General features: G+C 47.7%; 1 protein-coding gene across 1 annotated transcript in view; it reads right to left on the bottom strand.

Annotated features, from left to right (window-relative positions):
- Nucleotides 1–17428, bottom strand: part of HERPUD2 (HERPUD family member 2) — a 54935-nt gene extending 37507 nt beyond the window's left edge. The window contains exons 1-2 of the mRNA XM_075315135.1: nucleotides 17319–17428; nucleotides 4335–4689 (exon numbers count right to left, since the gene is read on the bottom strand). Coding sequence (XP_075171250.1) covers nucleotides 4335–4481 — 147 coding nt within the window. The 5' untranslated portion in view covers nucleotides 4482–4689; nucleotides 17319–17428. The remainder of the gene's footprint in view (nucleotides 1–4334; nucleotides 4690–17318) is intronic.
- Nucleotides 17429–19022: the final 1594 nt, after the last annotated feature.

Here is a 19022-nt window from a genome sequence, read left to right as displayed (position 1 = left end):
TTTCCTGCAATGCTCACGTACCTAAGCGGCAGATTAGAAACTGAACTGTACACAGAGTGAGCTGACAGACTTTTCTTTGTATTCTCTGCCTCAAGTTACAGCGTTCGGTCATGTTCTATGGCCGCTCTCTGTCATGTTCGATATAGCAGAGCCAGGATAGTCGTGGGACCTCGTGTGGATTATGTCGAACTTCCAGGAGTATTTTGGGGGTTAATAAAGGGGTGGAAAAGGGTGCTCTTGTTTTTTATTGCATATAAAGAATTTTTTTGGGTGTTTGTTTCTTTTAACTTACAGATTAGTAATTGGGGGAGGGGGGTCTCAGACGCCTCCCATTACTAATCTAGAGCTTAGTGGCAGCTGTGAGATGACATTAACCCCTTATTACCCTAAATGCCACCGCACCAGGGCAACTGGGAAGAGTCGGGTCAAATTCTGGGATTTTTGCATCTAATGGATGCAGCAATCCTGGGCTGCTATTTTTAGGCTGGGGGGGCCCAATAACCTTGGGTCTCCTCAGGCTGACAATAACAGCCCCTGACTGCCGGACTTTATCCTGGCTGGATATGAAAATTGGGGGGCGGGGAAGAGAAGGAAGCGGTGGGGGAAGCACAGCGGGTTTTTTTTAAATTATTAAAAAAAAAAAGCCACATGCAACCCTCTTATTTTGATACACAGCCAAGATAAGCACGCGGCTGGGGACTGCAGCTGTGCTGGTTATCGCAATGTGAGGGGGAACCTACAACAATTTATTTTCTTTTTTATACTATGATAGACCTGTTTGTGATTGGAAGCAGTCAGACATGCTGCCACTCCGGGTGGGGTGTGGTCTGACTACAACCAATCAAGATGCAGGTGGGCGGGGGGAAGCCATGAATATGCATGAGGCTATTGAGCAGCTCCGGAAGTCGAATGAGAGGCCGCCAGAGCAGTTACTGTTGTGCCAGAGACTTGGTAAGTATAATGAGCTTGCTCCAATCCCCCTATCCCTTCTACCACCATTTTTAAGAGCCAGATTAGGACCCCCATAGACATATATGGGGACTGGCATCAGGCCAGATAACTGGGATAAATTCCGGGCAGGAATTGGTTTGTTTCTTGTAACCCGGCTAGACCCACTGATCCAGAGTATCTGAGAGTCCTCCTATCACTACAAAAACCCCTGGTCAAAAACACACAAAGAATTGACATGCTGCAGTTTTGTGGTCACTACAAAACTGCAGCCATAAAAAAGTAATGTATGCAAAACAAAACTAAAAGCTCAGACTGCACCCAAAAACACAGCAAAAAAATGCAGCGTGCACATGGGGCCTTAACTGGGCTGGAATCTGAAATGATGACGCCACACCACCCCAGCTATACAAAACAAGCACCGAGATCTCAGAAGGTTGAGACTTGCATACCTCCCATCCAGAGACAACTGACCTTGCCCATGGACCAGAAATCCCTGAATCAATTTGCCCAGCTCTAGCCGTGCCCCTTATTACACAGCATCCGCTATTGTTATTTATAGTGCTGACTTATTACATCTTATCCTCTATGTATAGCCCTGTCCATATAGAAATATTCTCTACTGTTATCATGGAGTACATAAAAGGCACAATCAGTACTTTCTCCATTTCTATACATCTACAAATGTGCTATAGAATACGTGTGTTAATCACATGACCTCCCAAAACATCATGTGAAATGATCACTAGACACTTTTGGGCATGCACTAAACTGCCCGGAGCCCTAGCTAACCTTTAAAGGGAAACAGTAACGTGACAAAACACCCATGAATTGGGCATCATATTCCCGTTAACTTTTCTTTAGTTTTGCGTCTGATAAAAGTTAAGAGGAAAAATCTTCACACTGTGGCCATTTAACACTAGAACTAGTGAGGTAGTCATTTTGACTACTTTGCACCATGTATTTCTATATAGGTGTCACGAGTCCAGTAGTTCTAGTGTTAACGGACAAAACCTAAGAAACAAAATGGGCACATACTCAGTGTTGACCAATTACCCCATGTTATTTATATGTAGTATTATTTTTACTTACAGCAGGGTATAGGCTCATTTTGCTTCTTAGGCTAGGTTCACATTTCCGTTGTTTAGCATCAGTCACATGCGTTGCTTGACGCTTGTAACTGATGCGTTGTACAACGGATGACAAGAATAAGAATTCATTGTTGGACTCGGTTGTAAAACGTGAGAGAGAATGATCAGCTGATCGCTCACAGCAGCCAGCCGATCAGCTGATCGCTCACAACAGCCAGCCACCGGGTGATCAGCTGATCATTCGGCCGCCGAGAGCGAGCATGTGCAGCGCAATCAAAAGGATTCCGCTGCTCAAAAAAACGCTACATGCTGCATTCCTGCCGCCCAACGGTCAGTCGTTCCACAACTAGTCAGTTGGGCGGAGGATGCAACGCAGCGTCATCAGTCACAATCCGCCGCTCATACAAGTATATGGGAACAACGGAATCCGCCAAACGGATTCTGTTTACCAGAGCCGCGGATTGTGACTGATACAAATTGACGGAAACGTGAACCTAGCCTAAGGTTTCTTCCTTTTTCAGAAGGTGTAAAAATATTGTTTTGTTAGTATACAGAGTAAATCCTAAGTTATTTAGCTGGACAGTAGTGACACGCGTGGAGCAGCGTTTCTTCAGGCTCCACCTGTTTTAGTGTGTGCATGGATAAGTTGCAGCCTGAAATAGGTAACAACAGCCATCTTTAATTATTTCTTGGGAGAACCCTTTTAATAAAAAGTGCTGAAATAGTAAAATGTGCCAACCATGTTAAAGAAATGTATTAAATGCCAGTCTGAGAAAAATTTCATCCTTATAAATTTCACCTGCAATTCCCTCGTCACCAATTTATTCAGCCCAAAAAGCCCTCCATGTCCGGCGTAATCCACGGACCTCCAGCGTCGCATCCAGCTCTGCTGCATGAAGGTGACAGAAGCAGCAGAATACACCGCTGCTCCTGTCAGCTCCACGCAGCAAATGAGGTGAGTAGCGCGATCAGCTGAGCTGATCCACCAGTGGATCCAGTGGTGGCCGCGATTAAAATCAGTGACAGCTCAGCTGATCGCGCTACTCACCTCATTTGCTGCGTGGAGCTGACAGGAGCAGCGGTGTATTCTGCTGCTTCTGTCACCTTCATGCAGCAGAGCTGGATGCGACGCTGGAGGTCCGTGGATTACGCCGGACATGGAGGCCTTTTTGGGCTGAATAAATTGGTGACGAGGGAATTTGTTAGTGTTTTTTATTTCTAATAAAGGATTTTTCGGGTGTGTCTGTTTTTTAACTGTAACCTACAGATTAATCATGGAAGGTATCTCGGGGAGACGCCTGACATGATTAATCTAGGATTTAGTGGCAGCTATGGGCTGCCATTAACTCCTTATTACCCCCGATAGCCAATGCACCATGGCCAAATCGGGAAGAGCCGGGTAGAGTCCCAGAACAGTCGCATCTAATGTTTGCAGCCATTCTAGGCGGCTGCTGGCTGATATTGTTAGGCTGGGGGGCTCCCCATAACGTGGAGCTCCCAATCCTGAGAATACCAGCCTTCAGCCGTGTGACTTTACCCTGGCTGGTATCAAAATGGGGGGGGGGACTGCACGTTTTTTTTAATTTCTTTTTTTTAACAGCACAGTATAGTCCCGCCCCCCGGCAGCTGTGATTGACAGCTGTCTCACTGCAACCAATCAGCGTGGGGGTGAGTCTAACTGCAACCAATCATAGGCGCCGGTGGGCGAGGAAAGCAGGGAATAAGATTGTTTAATGAGCGGCCGGCTTTTTCAAAAGTGGAAAAGCCGCCGGAGTTTAGACAACAGCCGTGCAGTACCGCGCCGGTGAGTATGCGAGAGGGGTAATCCATTCAGTCACTCTGGTGATTAGCGGTCACCGGTGAGTCTTTCACGGGTGACCGCTAATCAGGACGTGACACAGACAGAGCCGCGGTATGACAATGACATCGGGTGAAGTTCACCCCAGTTCATTCTCTACGCGCGACTGTCTGCTGTCAACAGGTATGTATCTACGACATTGTGCATCACAAAACACGCATAAAATCACACGGACAACACATACACGTCAGTTATTTCTCTCACGCATAAACGGACAACCAACAGCACACACGGCTAGCATACAGCATTCACACAGATGGCACACGGACACAAAAAAAGGAAACAAAAACGGACCCGAAAAACGGACGTAACACACGTGCGTGTTTTTTTCACGGACGTGTGAAGGGGGCCTCATAGGCGGAGGGCAGGATACTAATCAATGCTGATTATAACAATTATTCAAGCATTTGTAAGGTGCTATGGTTTAGAAAACTTACCGGTTTGCTGGGGTAAACCTTAGAAAGATGAGTTTTTAGTTTCTCCACCGTCCAGTCTAGGAAGCAGTTAATGGTTTGGTCATCATACTTCTGATTAGGAGCCTTAATCACCAGAGTCACAGGGTTATCCATTACAGCTTGTTCCATGGCAATTGATAAACTTTCCAGGCCAGTCCTTTTAGAAAAACCCCAGTATTTCAGCAAGCTAGCGGCATGGTAAAATCCCCCTTTGTGCTGTCACATCACTGTATCTTCTCACAAACTTCACAAGTGACGGCAATAAAGAAATGCAGAGCACACCGAGCACTATGACTGCCCATTAAGAGACCTTTAAAAGCGGTTACTCCATGGACATCTGCAAAGGAAAAGGCATTCAATGAATCATCGCGAAATGAAGTTTGGTATGAAATTCAAAAAAGTGAATATGAATTGATGAAAACATTCAAGATCATATAATATTGTAAACCGGAAAAAAGGGCAACTGCCCAACATCACCCTACCCAATTATGTAGAATCAGTTTTAAAATGTTTTCCCTGGCAGATTGCCTGATCCTGGTATTATCTGGGCAGCTAATAGCACTATTATATGGCACCATGCCGCAATCATCATACATTATTTATGCTAGTAGAGTGGTCATCGAAGGCTTTACTACCAAAATAGAGACCATTCACAACACATCACTAGTGTCTCTGGGCGGCTCATTAATACATTTTTGAACTCCGTGTTACTTAAATTCAGTACCAGGACTAGTATCTCATGTCCAAAAAGTGATAGCAAGTTTAGGTCTATATGCCCATTAATTTACCCTTAGGTAACTCTAAATTAACACAGCACAATCACTGCGCAAGCTTTGCTTGCCTTTGGCTGTAGATGAAGTCAATAAACAGCTGATTGTTAGATTCCCCAATACACAACTTGAGAAAACATTCTACATTCATGGACGTCTTAATAGTCTGTGCACTACTGGACAACCACAGCTTAATCAATTCAGGATACCAATAAAAATACCGTATTTTCATCTTCCGCAGCAGCGACGTTCCAGCGATGTCACCGCCGCTATACCTGGTGGGTGATGTGACATTGCTGCTAGTGATGTGCGAACCCCCCGATGTTCGCATTCGGGAGCCTCACCCAAACGTTTTGTAAAGATCGAGTTCAGGCTCTGAGATAATGTGAACTTGCGTCCAAACCCCGAATTCGGGCTTTACAGTTATGGGATGGGGCGGGAGTGCTGTAAAAAAAGAATATCAATAATACACATTGTCATACTTACAGGTCCCGCGACGCGTCCTGCAGACTCTGTCTCCCGGCCACTTCTGCTTCCTTGTCCGATCACTGCTGTGCCCTCCCGGTAACCAGCACCGACTTACAGGACCTTCCATGACGTCATAGCCATGTGACCACTCAGGTGTGAATGTTGTATTACCTTGTTGGTTACAGACTGGTCACATAGCTATGACGTGATGGAAGGTCCTGTTAGCTGAACGTCAACTGTCACTGTGAAAGTGTCGCATCGGCATCACCCGGTACGGCCACATACTCTCCTGACAGGAGCGGTCGGCTGCATGTATTTCCATGCAGCTGAGGCGCTCCTGTCCGGAAAGCGGCAGGCCGTACCGGCTGATAACGATGCGGGACGCAAGTGGAATCATCCCCTCACCGTCAGCCTGCTTCTCACTCTGTACAGAGCGATGAAGCAGAGTTGACATGGCTCTCCCTGCTTCTCTCTCTGTAGAGCCGCTTGTCTTTACAGAGTGATGAAGCAGAGTTGACATGGCTCTCCATGTGGACTAAAAAAAAAAAAAATTGTTTTATAATAAAGATGGAGTCTCATGCTTTTTTGTTTTATTTCTAAAAAATTTGTTTCGTGGGTTTTTTTTTTTTTTTTTTTTTTTTACTGTTTACTAGAAATTCAAGGTGGCCATGTCTAATTTGGCGTGACACCATGAATTTCGGGCTTAGTACCATCTGAGAATACAAATCTGGTATTAACCCCTTTATTACCCAGCGAGCCACCGCCACTAGGGCCACTGTATGTGCCAGAAAGAGCACCTGCAAATGGCGCTAAGAAACAATGCACCATTTCCAGGGGTGGCTGCAGACTACGGAGAATCCCAGCCCCCAGCTGCCTGGTTTTACCTGACTGGCGATCAAAATACAGTGGGAGCATGCATTTATTTTTTTTTTTTAACTAATAAAAAAAAAAAAATTAACACACACAACTTAAATGGGCTTTCCTGTATTCTGATTGCCAGCCAAGGTAAAGCCAGGCAGATGGGGGTGGCAGCCCGTAGCCGTCCACTTTATGTGCGCTGAGAATCAAAAATACGCAGCGCTGTCATTTTTTTTTACAACATATATTTTACACACACAGCTCTGGCAAAAACTAAGACTACTGCAAAATTTTCAGTTTTTCTAATTTTTTTCTTTATGGGTATATTTTTTAGTAAAGAAGGGAATTTTGTTTACTTACCGTAAATTCCTTTTCTTCTAGCTCCAATTGGGAGACCCAGACAATTGGGGTGTATAGCTTATGACTCCGGAGGCCACACAAAGTATTACACTAAAAGTGTAAAGCCCCTCCCCTTCTGCCTATACACCCCCCGTGCATCACGGGCTCCTCAGTTTTGGTGCAAAAGCAAGAAGGAGGAAAAAATTATAAATTGGTTTAAAGTAAATTCAATCCGAAGGAATATCGGAGAACTGAAACCATTCAACATGAACAACATGTGTACACAAAGAACAGCCCGAAGGAAACAGGGGCGGGTGCTGGGTCTCCCAATTGGAGCTAGAAGAAAAGGAATTTACGGTAAGTAAACAAAATTCCCTTCTTTGTCGCTCCATTGGGAGACCCAGACAATTGGGACGCCCAAAAGCAGTCCCTGGGGTGGGTAAATAATACCTCATAATAGAGCCGTAAACGGCTCCATCCTACAGGTGGGCAACCGCCGCCTGAAGGACTCGCCTACCTAGGCTGGCATCTGCCGAAGCATAGGTATGCACCTGATAGTGTTTCGTGAAAGTGTGCAGGCTCGACCAGGTAGCTGCCTGACACACCTGCTGAGCCGTAGCCTGGTGCCGCAAGGCCCAGGACGCTCCCACGGCCCTGGTAGAATGGGCCTTCAGCCCTGAGGGAACCGGAAGCCCTGAGGAACGATAAGCTTCGAGAATTGGTTCCTTGATCCACCGAGCCAGGGTTGATTTGGAAGCTTGTGACCCTTTACGCTGGCCAGCGACAAGGACAAAGAGTGCATCCGAGCGGCGCAGGGGCGCCGTACGAGAAATGTAGAATCTGAGTGCTCTCACCAGATCTAACAAGTGCAAATCCTTTTCACATTGGTGAACTGGATGAGGACAAAAAGAGGGTAAGGAGATATCCTGATTGAGATGAAAGGGGGATACCACCTTAGGGAGAAATTCCGGAACCGGACGCAGAACCACCTTGTCCTGGTGAAACACCAGGAAAGGGGCTTTGCATGATAGCGCTGCTAGCTCAGACACTCTCCGAAGTGATGTGACTGCTACTAGGAAGACCACTTTCTGCGAAAGGCGTGAGAGAGAGAAATATCCCTCATTGGCTCGAACGGTGGTTTCTGAAGAGCCATCAGCACCCTGTTCAGATCCCAGGGTTCTAACGGACGCTTGTAAGGAGGGACGATGTGACAAACCCCCTGCAGGAACGTGCGTACCTGTGGAAGTCTGGCTAGGCGCTTCTGAAAAAACACAGAGAGCCCAGAGACTTGTCCCTTAAGGGAGCCGAGCGACAAACCCTTTTCCAATCCGGATTGAAGGAAGGACAGAAAAGTGGGCAAGGTAAATGGCCAGGGAGAAAAACCCTGAACAGAGCACCACGACAGGAATATCTTCCACGTCCTGTGGTAGATCTTGGCGGACGTTGGTTTCCTAGCCTGTCTCATAGTGGCAATGACCTCTTGAGATAACCCTGAAGACGCTAGGATCCAGGACTCAATGGCCACACAGTCAGGTTGAGGGCCGCAGAATTCAGATGGAAAAACGGCCCTTGAGACAGCAAGTCTGGTCGGTCTGGTAGTGCCCACGGTTGGCCGACCGTGAGATGCCACAGATCCGGGTACCACGACCTCCTCGGCCAGTCTGGAGCGACGAGGATGGCGCGGCGGCAGTCGGCCCTGATCTTGCGTAACACTCTGGGCAACAGTGCCAGAGGAGGAAACACATAAGGGAGTTGAAACTGCGACCAATCCTGAACTAAGGCGTCTGCCGCCAGAGCTCTGTGATCTTGAGACCGTGCCATGAATGTCGGGACCTTGTTGTTGTGCCGGGACGCCATTAAGTCGACGTCCGGCATGCCCCAGCGGCAACAGATCTCCTGAAACACGTCCGGGTGAAGGGACCATTCCCCTGCGTCCATGCCCTGGCGACTGAGAAAGTCTGCTTCCCAGTTTTCTACGCCCGGGATGTGAACTGCGGATATGGTGGAGGCTGTGGCTTCCACCCACAGCAGAATCCGCCGGACTTCCTGGAAGGCTTGCCGACTGCGTGTCCCGCCTTGGTGGTTGATGTATGCCACCGCTGTGGAGTTGTCCGACTGAATTCGGATCTGTTTGCCTTCCAGCCACGGCTGGAACGCCTTTAGGGCAAGATACACTGCCCTTATCTCCAGAACATTGATCTGAAGGGAGGACTCTGTCTGAGTCCAAGTACCCTGAGCCCTGTGGTGGAGAAAGACCGCTCCCCACCCTGACAGGCTCGCGTCCGTCGTGACCACCGCCCAGGATGGGGGCAGGAAGGATTTCCCCTTCGACAGAGAAGTGGGGAGAAGCCACCACTGAAGGGAAGCCTTGGCTGCCCGAGAAAGGGAGACGTTCCTGTCCAGGGACGTCGACTTCCTGTCCCATTTGCGGAGAATGTCCCATTGAAGTGGGCGCAGGTGAAACTGCGCAAAAGGAACTGCCTCCATTGCTGCTACCATCTTCCCTAGGAAGTGCATGAGACGCCTCAGGGGGTGTGACTGGCCTTGAAGGAGAGATTGCACCCCTGTCTGTAGTGAACGCTGTTTGTTCAGCGGAAGCTTCACTATCGCTGAGAGAGTATGAAACTCCATGCCAAGATATGTCAGTGATTGGGCCGGTGTCAGATTTGACTTTGGAAAGTTGATGATCCACCCGAAACTCTGGAGAGTCTCCAGAGCAATGTTCAGGCTGTGTTGGCATGCCCCTTGAGAGGGTGCCTTGACAAGTAGATCGTCTAAGTAAGGGATCACCGAGTGTCCCTGAGAGTGTAGGATTGCCACCACTGTTGCCATAACCTTGGTGAAGATCCGTGGGGCTGTCGCCAGGCCAAAAGGCAGTGCCACGAACTGAAGGTGTTCGTCCCCTATGGCGAAACGCAGGAAGCGCTGATGCTCTGGTGCAATCGGTACGTGGAGATAAGCATCTTTGATGTCGATTGATGCTAGGAAATCTCCTTGGGACATTGAGGCGATGACGGAGCGGAGCGATTCCATCCGGAACCGCCTGGTTTTCACATGCTTGTTGAGCAGTTTTAGGTCCAGAACAGGACGGAAGGATCCGTCCTTTTTTGGCACCACGAACAGGTTGGAGTAAAAACCGTGACCCCGTTGCTGAAGAGGAACAGGGATCACCACTCCTTCTGCTTTCAGAGTGCTCACCGCCTGAAGAAGAGCATCGGCTCTTTCGGGGGGCGGAGATGTTCTGAAGAAACGAGTCGGAGGACGAGAGCTGAACTCTATCCTGTAACCGTGAGATAGAATGTCTCTCACCCATCGGTCTTTTACCTGTGGCAGCCAGGCGTCGCAAAAGCGGGAGATCCTGCCACCGACCGAGGATGCGGTTTGAGGAGGCCGAAAGTCATGAGGAGGCCGCTTTGGGAGCGGTTCCTCCGGCGGTCTTTTTAGGACGTGACTTAGACCGCCATGAATCGGAGTTCCTCTGATCTTTCTGAGGCCTTTTGGACGAGGAGAATTGAGACCTGCCCGCGGTCCGAAAGGACCGAAACCTCGATTGTACCTTCCGTGGTTGAGGTCTGTTTGGTTTGGACTGGGGTAAGGATGAGTCCTTTCCCTTGGATTGTTTAATGATTTCATCCAATCGCCCACCAAACAAGCGGTCGCCAGACAATGGCAAACCGGTTAAGAACTTTTTGGAAGCAGAGTCTGCCTTCCATTCACGTAGCCACATGGCCCTGCGTACTACCACCGAATTGGCGGATGCTACCGCCGTACGGCTCGCAGAGTCCAGGATAGCATTAATGGCGTAGGACGCAAACGCTGACGCCTGAGTGGTTAAGGACACCACTTGCGGGGCAGATGTACGTGTTACTGCATTAATCTGCGCCTGACAAGCTGAGATAGCTTGGAGTGCCCATACGGCTGCGAATGCTGGAGCAAACGACGCGCCGATAGCTTCATAGATGGATTTCTACCATAGTTCCATCTGTCTGTCAGTGGCATCTTTGAGCGAAGCCCCATCTTCCACTGCAACTATGGATCTGGCCGCCAGTCTGGAGATTGGAGGATCCACCTTAGGACACTGAGTCCAGCCCTTGACAACATCAGGGGGGAAGGGATAACGTGTATCCTTAAGGCGCTTGGAAAAACGCTTGTCTGGACAGTCTCGGTTTTTCTGGACTGCCTCTCTGAAGTCAGAGTGATCCAGAAACGTATTCAATGTACGCTTGGGAAACCTGAAACGGAATTTCTCCCGAGAAGCTGACTCCTCAATTGTAGGAGCTGGGGGAGAAATATCCAACACCTGATTGATGGTTGCTATAAGGTCATTCACTACGGCGTCACCTTCAGGTGTATCTAGGTTGAGAGCGGCTTCAGGATCAGAATCCTGATCTGTTACCTCCGCTTCATCCTCCAGAGAGTCCTCCTGCTGAGACCCTGAACAGTGTGATGAGGTGGAGGGAATTTCCCAGCGAGCCCGCTTAGGCGGTCTGGTACTGCGGTCCGTGTCAGAGACCTCACCCTGGGACCTATGGGTCATCCCAGGGGCACTTTGCTGTTCCAATTGAGGGGGACCAGGGGTCAAAGATTGAACAGTGCCCGGGGCCTGAGTCACCGGTCTGGACTGTAGGGCTTCTAGTATTTTAGCAGACCATTTATCCATACTCTCAGACAGTTTGTCAGCAAAAGCTGCAAACTCCGTCCCTGTCACCTGGACAGTGGTAGCAGGTGGTTCCACCTGGGCCACCTGTAGCAGAGGCTCCGGCTGAGTAAGTGCCACAGGGGCCGAGCATTGCACACAATGAGGGTCAGTGGAACCTGCCGGTAGTATAGCTGCACATGAGGTACAGGTTGCAAAGTACGCCTGTGCTTTGGCACCCTTGCTTTTTGCGGACGACATGCTGTTGTCTCCTCTGAGAACAATCCAGGAGGGTATATAGCCAAAAAACAACAGAGCGACCGTACAGTGCAAATGTATAGCATATATATATTATATATATATATATATATATATATATATATATATATATATATATATATATATATATATATATATATATATATATATATATATATATATATATATATATATATATATATATATATATACATACACACACACACACACACTTCGGCACTCAGTGGGGCCAGCACCACAGGTGCTGCTTACCGACCGCTCAGAGCGGTTGTGTGATCACCAGATTCCCTGCCTGGGTCTCCCTGTGTTGTCTCTCCTCTCCAGCGTCTGAATCGCTGACAGGAATGGCTGCCGGCGTTCTGTGGGAAGGAGGGGACCGTGGGCGTGCCCAAGAAAAGTGCGGGAATCTAGTGCCCCAGTGTACTGAGTGAGGAGGGAGGAGGATACTAATGTATGCTCCAGCCCTCAGCGCTGACGATCTGTGCAGCGTCCCGCCCTTCCCCTGACTGGCAGGCCTGTGGCCGGGAATATACGACACTAGGCCGCAGAAGCCGGGGACTAAAGTTATAAGCGCGGCCGGCAATAAGCGCGGCCGCGCGGTAGTCCCCGGCGCACTAACACACCCAGCAGTGCTGCAATGTGTATGGCACAAGCGCTCCATGCGCGGTAGTCCCCGGCGCACTAACACACCCAGCAGTGCTGCAATGTGTATGGCACAAGCGCTCCATGCGCGGTCCCCACGGGGACACAGAGTACCTCACAGTAGCAGGGCCTTGTCCCTGACGATACCCGGCTCCTATCCAGCAGATTCCCAGGGGCTGCGGAGGGAGCACGGTCCCAGTGCCTAGAGACCGATTAGGATCCCACTTCACCCAGAGCCCATTAAGGGATGGGGAAGGAAAACAGCATGTGGCTCCTGCCTGTGTACCCGCAATGGGTACCTCAACCTTAACAGCACCGCCGACACAGTGGGGTGAGAAGGGAGCATGCCGGGGGCCCTGTTATGGGCCCTCTTTTCTTCCATCCGACCTAGTCAGCAGCTACTGCTGACTAAGCTGTGGAGCTATGCGTGGATGTCAGCCTCCTTCGCACAAAGCATAAAAACTGAGGAGCCCGTGATGCACGGGGGGTGTATAGGCAGAAGGGGAGGGGCTTTACACTTTTAGTGTAATACTTTGTGTGGCCTCCGGAGGCATAAGCTATACACCCCAATTGTCTGGGTCTCCCAATGGAGCGACAAAGAAATATAAATTGTTCTTTTATTATATAAACTACTGTCAACATGTCTCCGAATTTCCAGGCAAAAAATATTTATTTAGTTTCTGAAAATAGTTTATAGAATTGTTTGTTAGTGGTGTTCATCCCCTTAAAGGTTTCAATTTAGGTTTCAGTTTTTTTGTTTGTTTTTAAAATAAAAGGAAAACTCTTCTGATATGAAATATTTTGAAGCGCTGTAAATTATTATGTATTAAAAGGTTCTCATTATTTCCTTCCTTTCTGTCAGTTCTTTTGACAACAGTTGAAGGAGTTGTCCGACAGTAAAATAATTTTATTTTAGGTATGCATTGATTAAAAATACTTTCCAGCACCCACGTGTGTGTAACGCAGGCCACCCTGAAGGTCACCTGTGACAGTTCAGTTTAGAAGTCACAGTACCACTGCAGCCTGTTATTGCCAGCAGTGGTCAGGTGACTTTAAATATGTATCAGTGAAACATCTGAAACTGCTCTTCTAGTCACTTAATCAGCAAATTTTTCTCACACACGCACACATGAAAAAAAAAAAAAAAAAATACAAAAAAAGTTGTGTTAAATCTTTACGGAATATCAGAAGAATCAAGATAAGAGAAGCACAAGGCGTAACACTGCCAGTAGAAGGTTTATGGATGCTGATGGGCGGACCCGCAGATACCCGGGATTGGCAGGTCCAGCCAGGTTTTTAAAAAAAAAAAAACCTGTTCCAGCCCGGAATTGATCTCAGATATCTGCCCGGAAGCCAGTCACCATATAAGTCTATGGGAACCAGAATCTGGCACTTTAAAAATGGTGGTAGAAGGGATAGGGGGATTAGAGCAAACACGTTATACTTACCGAACCCCCAAATGGCTGTAACACTACTTCCAGGGCAGCTCATTTTCTTTCATACATATGCACTGCTTCCCCCGCCCACCGGCAGGCCCAGCATCTCTGATTGCTGTTAGACACACCCCCACCCTGTGTGACAGCGGGTCTGACTGCTTTCAATCACACACGCTGTGTGCGTACCTATAGTGTAAAAAAAAGAAAAATTGTCATAGTTCCCCTTATGATACCCAGCACAGATAAAGCTTACAGCTACAGGCTGCAACCCCCAGCTGTGCGCTTATCTTGGCTATGTATCAAAATAAGAGGGACCACATGCGGCTTTTATTATTTAAATTTTTTTTTTTTAAAAAAAAATAGTGTGCCCCCCGCCCCCCCCCCCCCCAAATTTTAACCCTTTCAGCCCCCGGGGCACTTTCCTTTTTTGCTCCCCATTTTCCGAGAGCCGTAACTTTTTTATTTTTCCGTCAATCTTGCCATATGAGGGCTTGTTTTTTGTGGGACAAGTTGTACTTTAAAATGAAAACATAAGTTTTTCCATATGGTGTACTGGAAAACAGCAAAAAAAATCCAAGTGTGGAAAAACTGCAAAAAAAAGTGTGATGGCACAATAGTTTTTGGGATGTTTTATTCACCGTGTTCACTATATGATAAAACTGATGTGTGGGTATGATGCCTGAGGTCGGTGCGAGTTTGTAGACACCAAACATGTATAGGTTTACTTGTATCTAAGGGGTTAAAAAAATTCACAAGCTTGTTCAATAAAAGTGGCGCACGTTTTGCGCCATTTTCCGAAACACGTAGCGTTCTCATTTTTTGGGATCTATGGCTTAGTGATGGCTTATTTTTTGCGTCTCGAGCTGTTTCTAATGGTACCATTTTTGCGCAGATGCTACGTTTTGATCGCCTGTTATTGCATTTTGCGTAAAACTTGCGGCGACCAAAAAACGTAATTTTGGCGTTTGGAATTTTTTTGCCACTACGCCGTTTACCAATCAGATTAATTGATTTTATATTCTGATAGATCGGGCATTTCTGAACGCGGCGATACCAAATATGTGTATATTTATTTTTTAACCCTTTAATTTTCAATGGGGGGAAAGGGGGTTGATTTGAACTTTTTTTTTTTTTAAACTTTTTTTTTTACTTTTTTTTATTTTACTAGTCCCCCTAGGGGGCTATAGCGATCAGTAATCCGATCGCTCTTCTCCATCTGCTGATCACAGCTATACAGCAGATTCAGTCACTTTCTGTTTCTCTCTGCTCGCGGCCGAGGGAAAACGAAAGTGAAACTTCATAGCTGCAGGCGTCATCACATGACCCTGTGCTACGATGGCAACCACCGAAAGTCACGTGATCAGCACGTGACTTCCAGTGGGGGCGGCGGTAAGTAAAAAACATGGCCGCGCGCATATAGATCATGCTGCCAGACTTTGGCAGCGAGATTTAAGGGGTTAAATGTTGAAGCGATTCCACTCGCAACATGCAGGCACACATGTCAGCTGTTGAAAACAGCTGCTATGTGTGCCGACCGCCGCCGCCTGCCCGCGGCAGGGGGCGGGGCTTAACGGGACACGCTCCATGACGGATAGATCCATCCATGGTCGTGAAGGGGTTAATAGCCATCCATGATAAAGCGAAAGCTGGGGGCTAATATTCTTAGGCGGGGGAGGACTCTTGGTTATTGGGCTCCCCCCAGCTCAAAAAGAGCAGACCTTCAGCCTCCCAGGAAAGTCAAACCCGTTAGATGCGACAGTCCTGGAACTTTACCTGGCTCATCCAGATTGCCCTGTTGCGGTGGCAATTGGGGTAATAAGGGGTTAATAACAGCTCACAGCTGCCACTAAGCTCTATATTAGTAATGGGAGGAGACCCCCCCCCTCCATTACTTATCTGTAAGTAAAAGAAAAAAAAAAAAAACACAAAGCAGAAAAAATCCTTTGAAATATTAAAAGAAAACCAAAAAAAACCACACCCTCTTTATTAACCTCCGAAACACCCAGTTCCAACGTAATACACACGAGGTCCCACAATGATTTCAGCTCTGCTACAAACATACTGGAGACACAGCGCGAGCACAGAACATGACCGCACACTGAGGGCTTCAGGTGGAGAATGACAGACGTACAATGAGCGGTGACGTAACCAAGTTTATCTGCGGTCATAGCTGAAGATTCCCATGAAACCCCAGCTCTGACTGCAGGTAAACTGACCTTAGGTGACCTCATTAAACTAAGTGACCTTACCTAAGATGAGGTCATTAAGTTCACAGACCTGCATCTCCTGGCACAAAACTGAGGTTTTCTGCCAGGAGGTGCCAATTTGGTACTGAAATGTCTGCACCAGATTTCAGCACCAAATTTCAGCACCAAATTTGCACTTCCTGGCAGGAAACCGCTCCGAAACGGCGTCAAAACAGTTTTATGCCAAGAAATGCAGACTTGGTGCTGAAAGTTATACACCATATACCTGCACTAAGTCTGCATCTCCTGGCAAAAACAAAAACGTATCAAAACTGCATGCGTGAGGATTTAGGACCATGGAAACCTCCAGCTATGACCGCATATAAATAAACTGAGTGACGCCACCGCTCATTGCACGACTCAGTCATTCTCTGCCTGAAGCCCACAGCGTGCGGTCGTGTTCAGTGCCCGTACACTGTGCCTTCTGTATCTATGCAGCAGAGCTGGAATCGCCATGGGACCTCATATGAATTAAGTCAGAACTGGGTATTTTGGGGGGTTAATAAAAAGGAAAAAGAGGGTGTTTTTTGTATTTTATTTCAAATAAAGGGATTTTTTTCTGTGTTGTGTTTTATCCTTTTCACTTACAGATTAGTTATGGGGGTCTCAGATTCCTGCTATTACTAATCTAGGGCTTAGAGGCAGCTGTGAGTGGTCATTAACCCCTTATTACCCAGACTGCCACAGAACCAAGGCAATCGGGATGAGCCAGGTAAAGTTCCACGATTGTTGCATCAATTAGATGCGACAATCACGGCAGGAGCCTACAATGCCAACTTCAGGAGAAAATGTACAGCGTCCCACAGCACTTTTCCTAGGAGAAATGCTGGACACCAAGACCGAAGCCATTTGGGTCAGACGGTCGCCGTTTTCACTGCCAATGACTCCTGTTTCTCTAACCCCAAGATGTAACATAAGACTTTATCTCTTCCGCTGCGCCAGACGATTGTTTACAGGCTACAGCACTGACATTGTGAGTGCAATACACCTGACCGCTGCAGGCAGTCACTAGGGTCAGTGTAGTCCTCATTAATGAAGAAACTTGTATAGGAAAAACAACGTTAAGTAATAAGCCCCTAAATAATGCCAAGAAAGGGGACAGCACAAGAAACGGCCAAAGTACAGACCTCCCTATGGCCAGGCCAGTCACCACACGGCCACAGCAAACTACTGACTGTGCAGTGGGTGCTCAGGTGTGGGCAGTGCTGGCCCTCACACTGCATTCCTATGGGGATGTCTGCAGCAGGACACAGCGCATGCACTGTCTGCGGGCGCCTGCACTGCCGCATTACCTGGAATCTCCTGACGCCGTCTCTCCTGACGCCGTCTCCCCAGACGCCTCCTCCGGCTCCTTGTGTCCCTTCCCCGGACACAGCTGCATAAACAGGGCGGGACTGTGGACGGCCGTCTGACGGAATGACGTCACAGGCTCCGCCCGGAGAGCGGTGCGTCCTGAAGCCTGACACCTCCCCCTAGCTTGCCGTCAGCTGTAAACATCAGGAAATGCAGTGCTGTACAGAAAGTAACCACTAGAGGGCGGCATTGGATCATTCCAGCATTTACAGCAGGACGGAGCAAATAAAGGGCAGAAGTAGACTGGACATAAAAGGGGCACAGGTAGACTGGACATATAAGGGCCACAAATATACTGAGCATATAAGGGGCACAGATATATTGGGCATATAAGGGGCACAGGTAGACTGGGCATATAAGGGGCACAGGTAGACTGGGCATATAAGGGGCACAGATATACTAATCATATAAGGGGCACAGATATACTGGGCAAATAAGGGGCACAGGTAGACTGGACATATAAGGGGCACAGATATACTAATCATATAAGGGGCACAGATATACTGAGCATATAAGGGGCACAGATATACTGGGCATATAAGGGGCACAGGTAGACTGGGCATATAAGGGGCACAGATATTCTAATCATATAAGGGGCACAGATATACTGAGCATATAAGGGGCACAGGTAGACTGGGCATATAAGGGGCACAGATATACTAATCATATAAGGGGCACAGATATACTGAGCATATAAGGGGCACAGGTAGACTGGGCATATAAGGGGCACAGATATACTAATCATATAAGGGGCACAGATATACTGGGCAAATAAGGGGGCACAGGTAGACTGGACATATAAGGGGCACATATATACTAATCATATAAGGGGCACAGATATACTGAGCATATAAGGGGCACAGGTAGACTGGGCATATAAGGGGCACAGGTAGACTGGGCATATAAGGGGCACAGGTAGACTGGGCATATAAGGGGCACAGATATACTGAGCATATAAGGGGCACAGGTAGACTGGGCATATAAGGGGCACAGATATACTGGGCATATAAGGGGAACAGGTAGACTAGACATATAAGGGGCACAGATATTCTAATCATATAAGGGGCACAGATATACTGAGCATATAAGGGGCACAGGTAGACTTGGCATATAAGGGGCACAGTAGACTGGGCATATAAGGGCGCACAGATATACTGGGCATATAAGGGGCATAGGTAGACTGGACACATACGTGGCACAGATATATTAATCATATAAGGGGCACAGATATACTGGGCATATAAGGGGCACAGGTAGACTGGACATATAAGGGGCACAGATATACTAATCATATAAGGGGCACAGATATACTGAGCATATAAGGGCACAGGTAGACTGGACATATAAGGGGCACAGGTAGACTGGACATATAAGGGGCACTGATATACTGAGAATATAAGGGGTGCACAGATATACTAATCATATAAGGGGCACAGATATACTGAGCATATAAGGGGCACAGGTAGACTTGGCATATAAGGGGCACAGGTAGACTTGGCATATAAGGGGCGCACAGATATACTAATCATATAAGGGGCACAGATATACTGAGCATATAAGGGGCACAGGTAGACTGGGCATATAAGGGGCACAGATATACTGGGCATATAAGGGGCATAGGTAGACTGGACACATACGGGGCA

This window comes from Anomaloglossus baeobatrachus, chromosome 6 (assembly GCF_048569485.1).
Source record: "Anomaloglossus baeobatrachus isolate aAnoBae1 chromosome 6, aAnoBae1.hap1, whole genome shotgun sequence".
NCBI classification, from domain to species: Eukaryota; Metazoa; Chordata; class Amphibia; order Anura; family Aromobatidae; genus Anomaloglossus; species Anomaloglossus baeobatrachus.
Note: the sequence above shows the minus strand (reverse complement) of the source record. Positions and strands in the feature narration are given on the sequence as shown.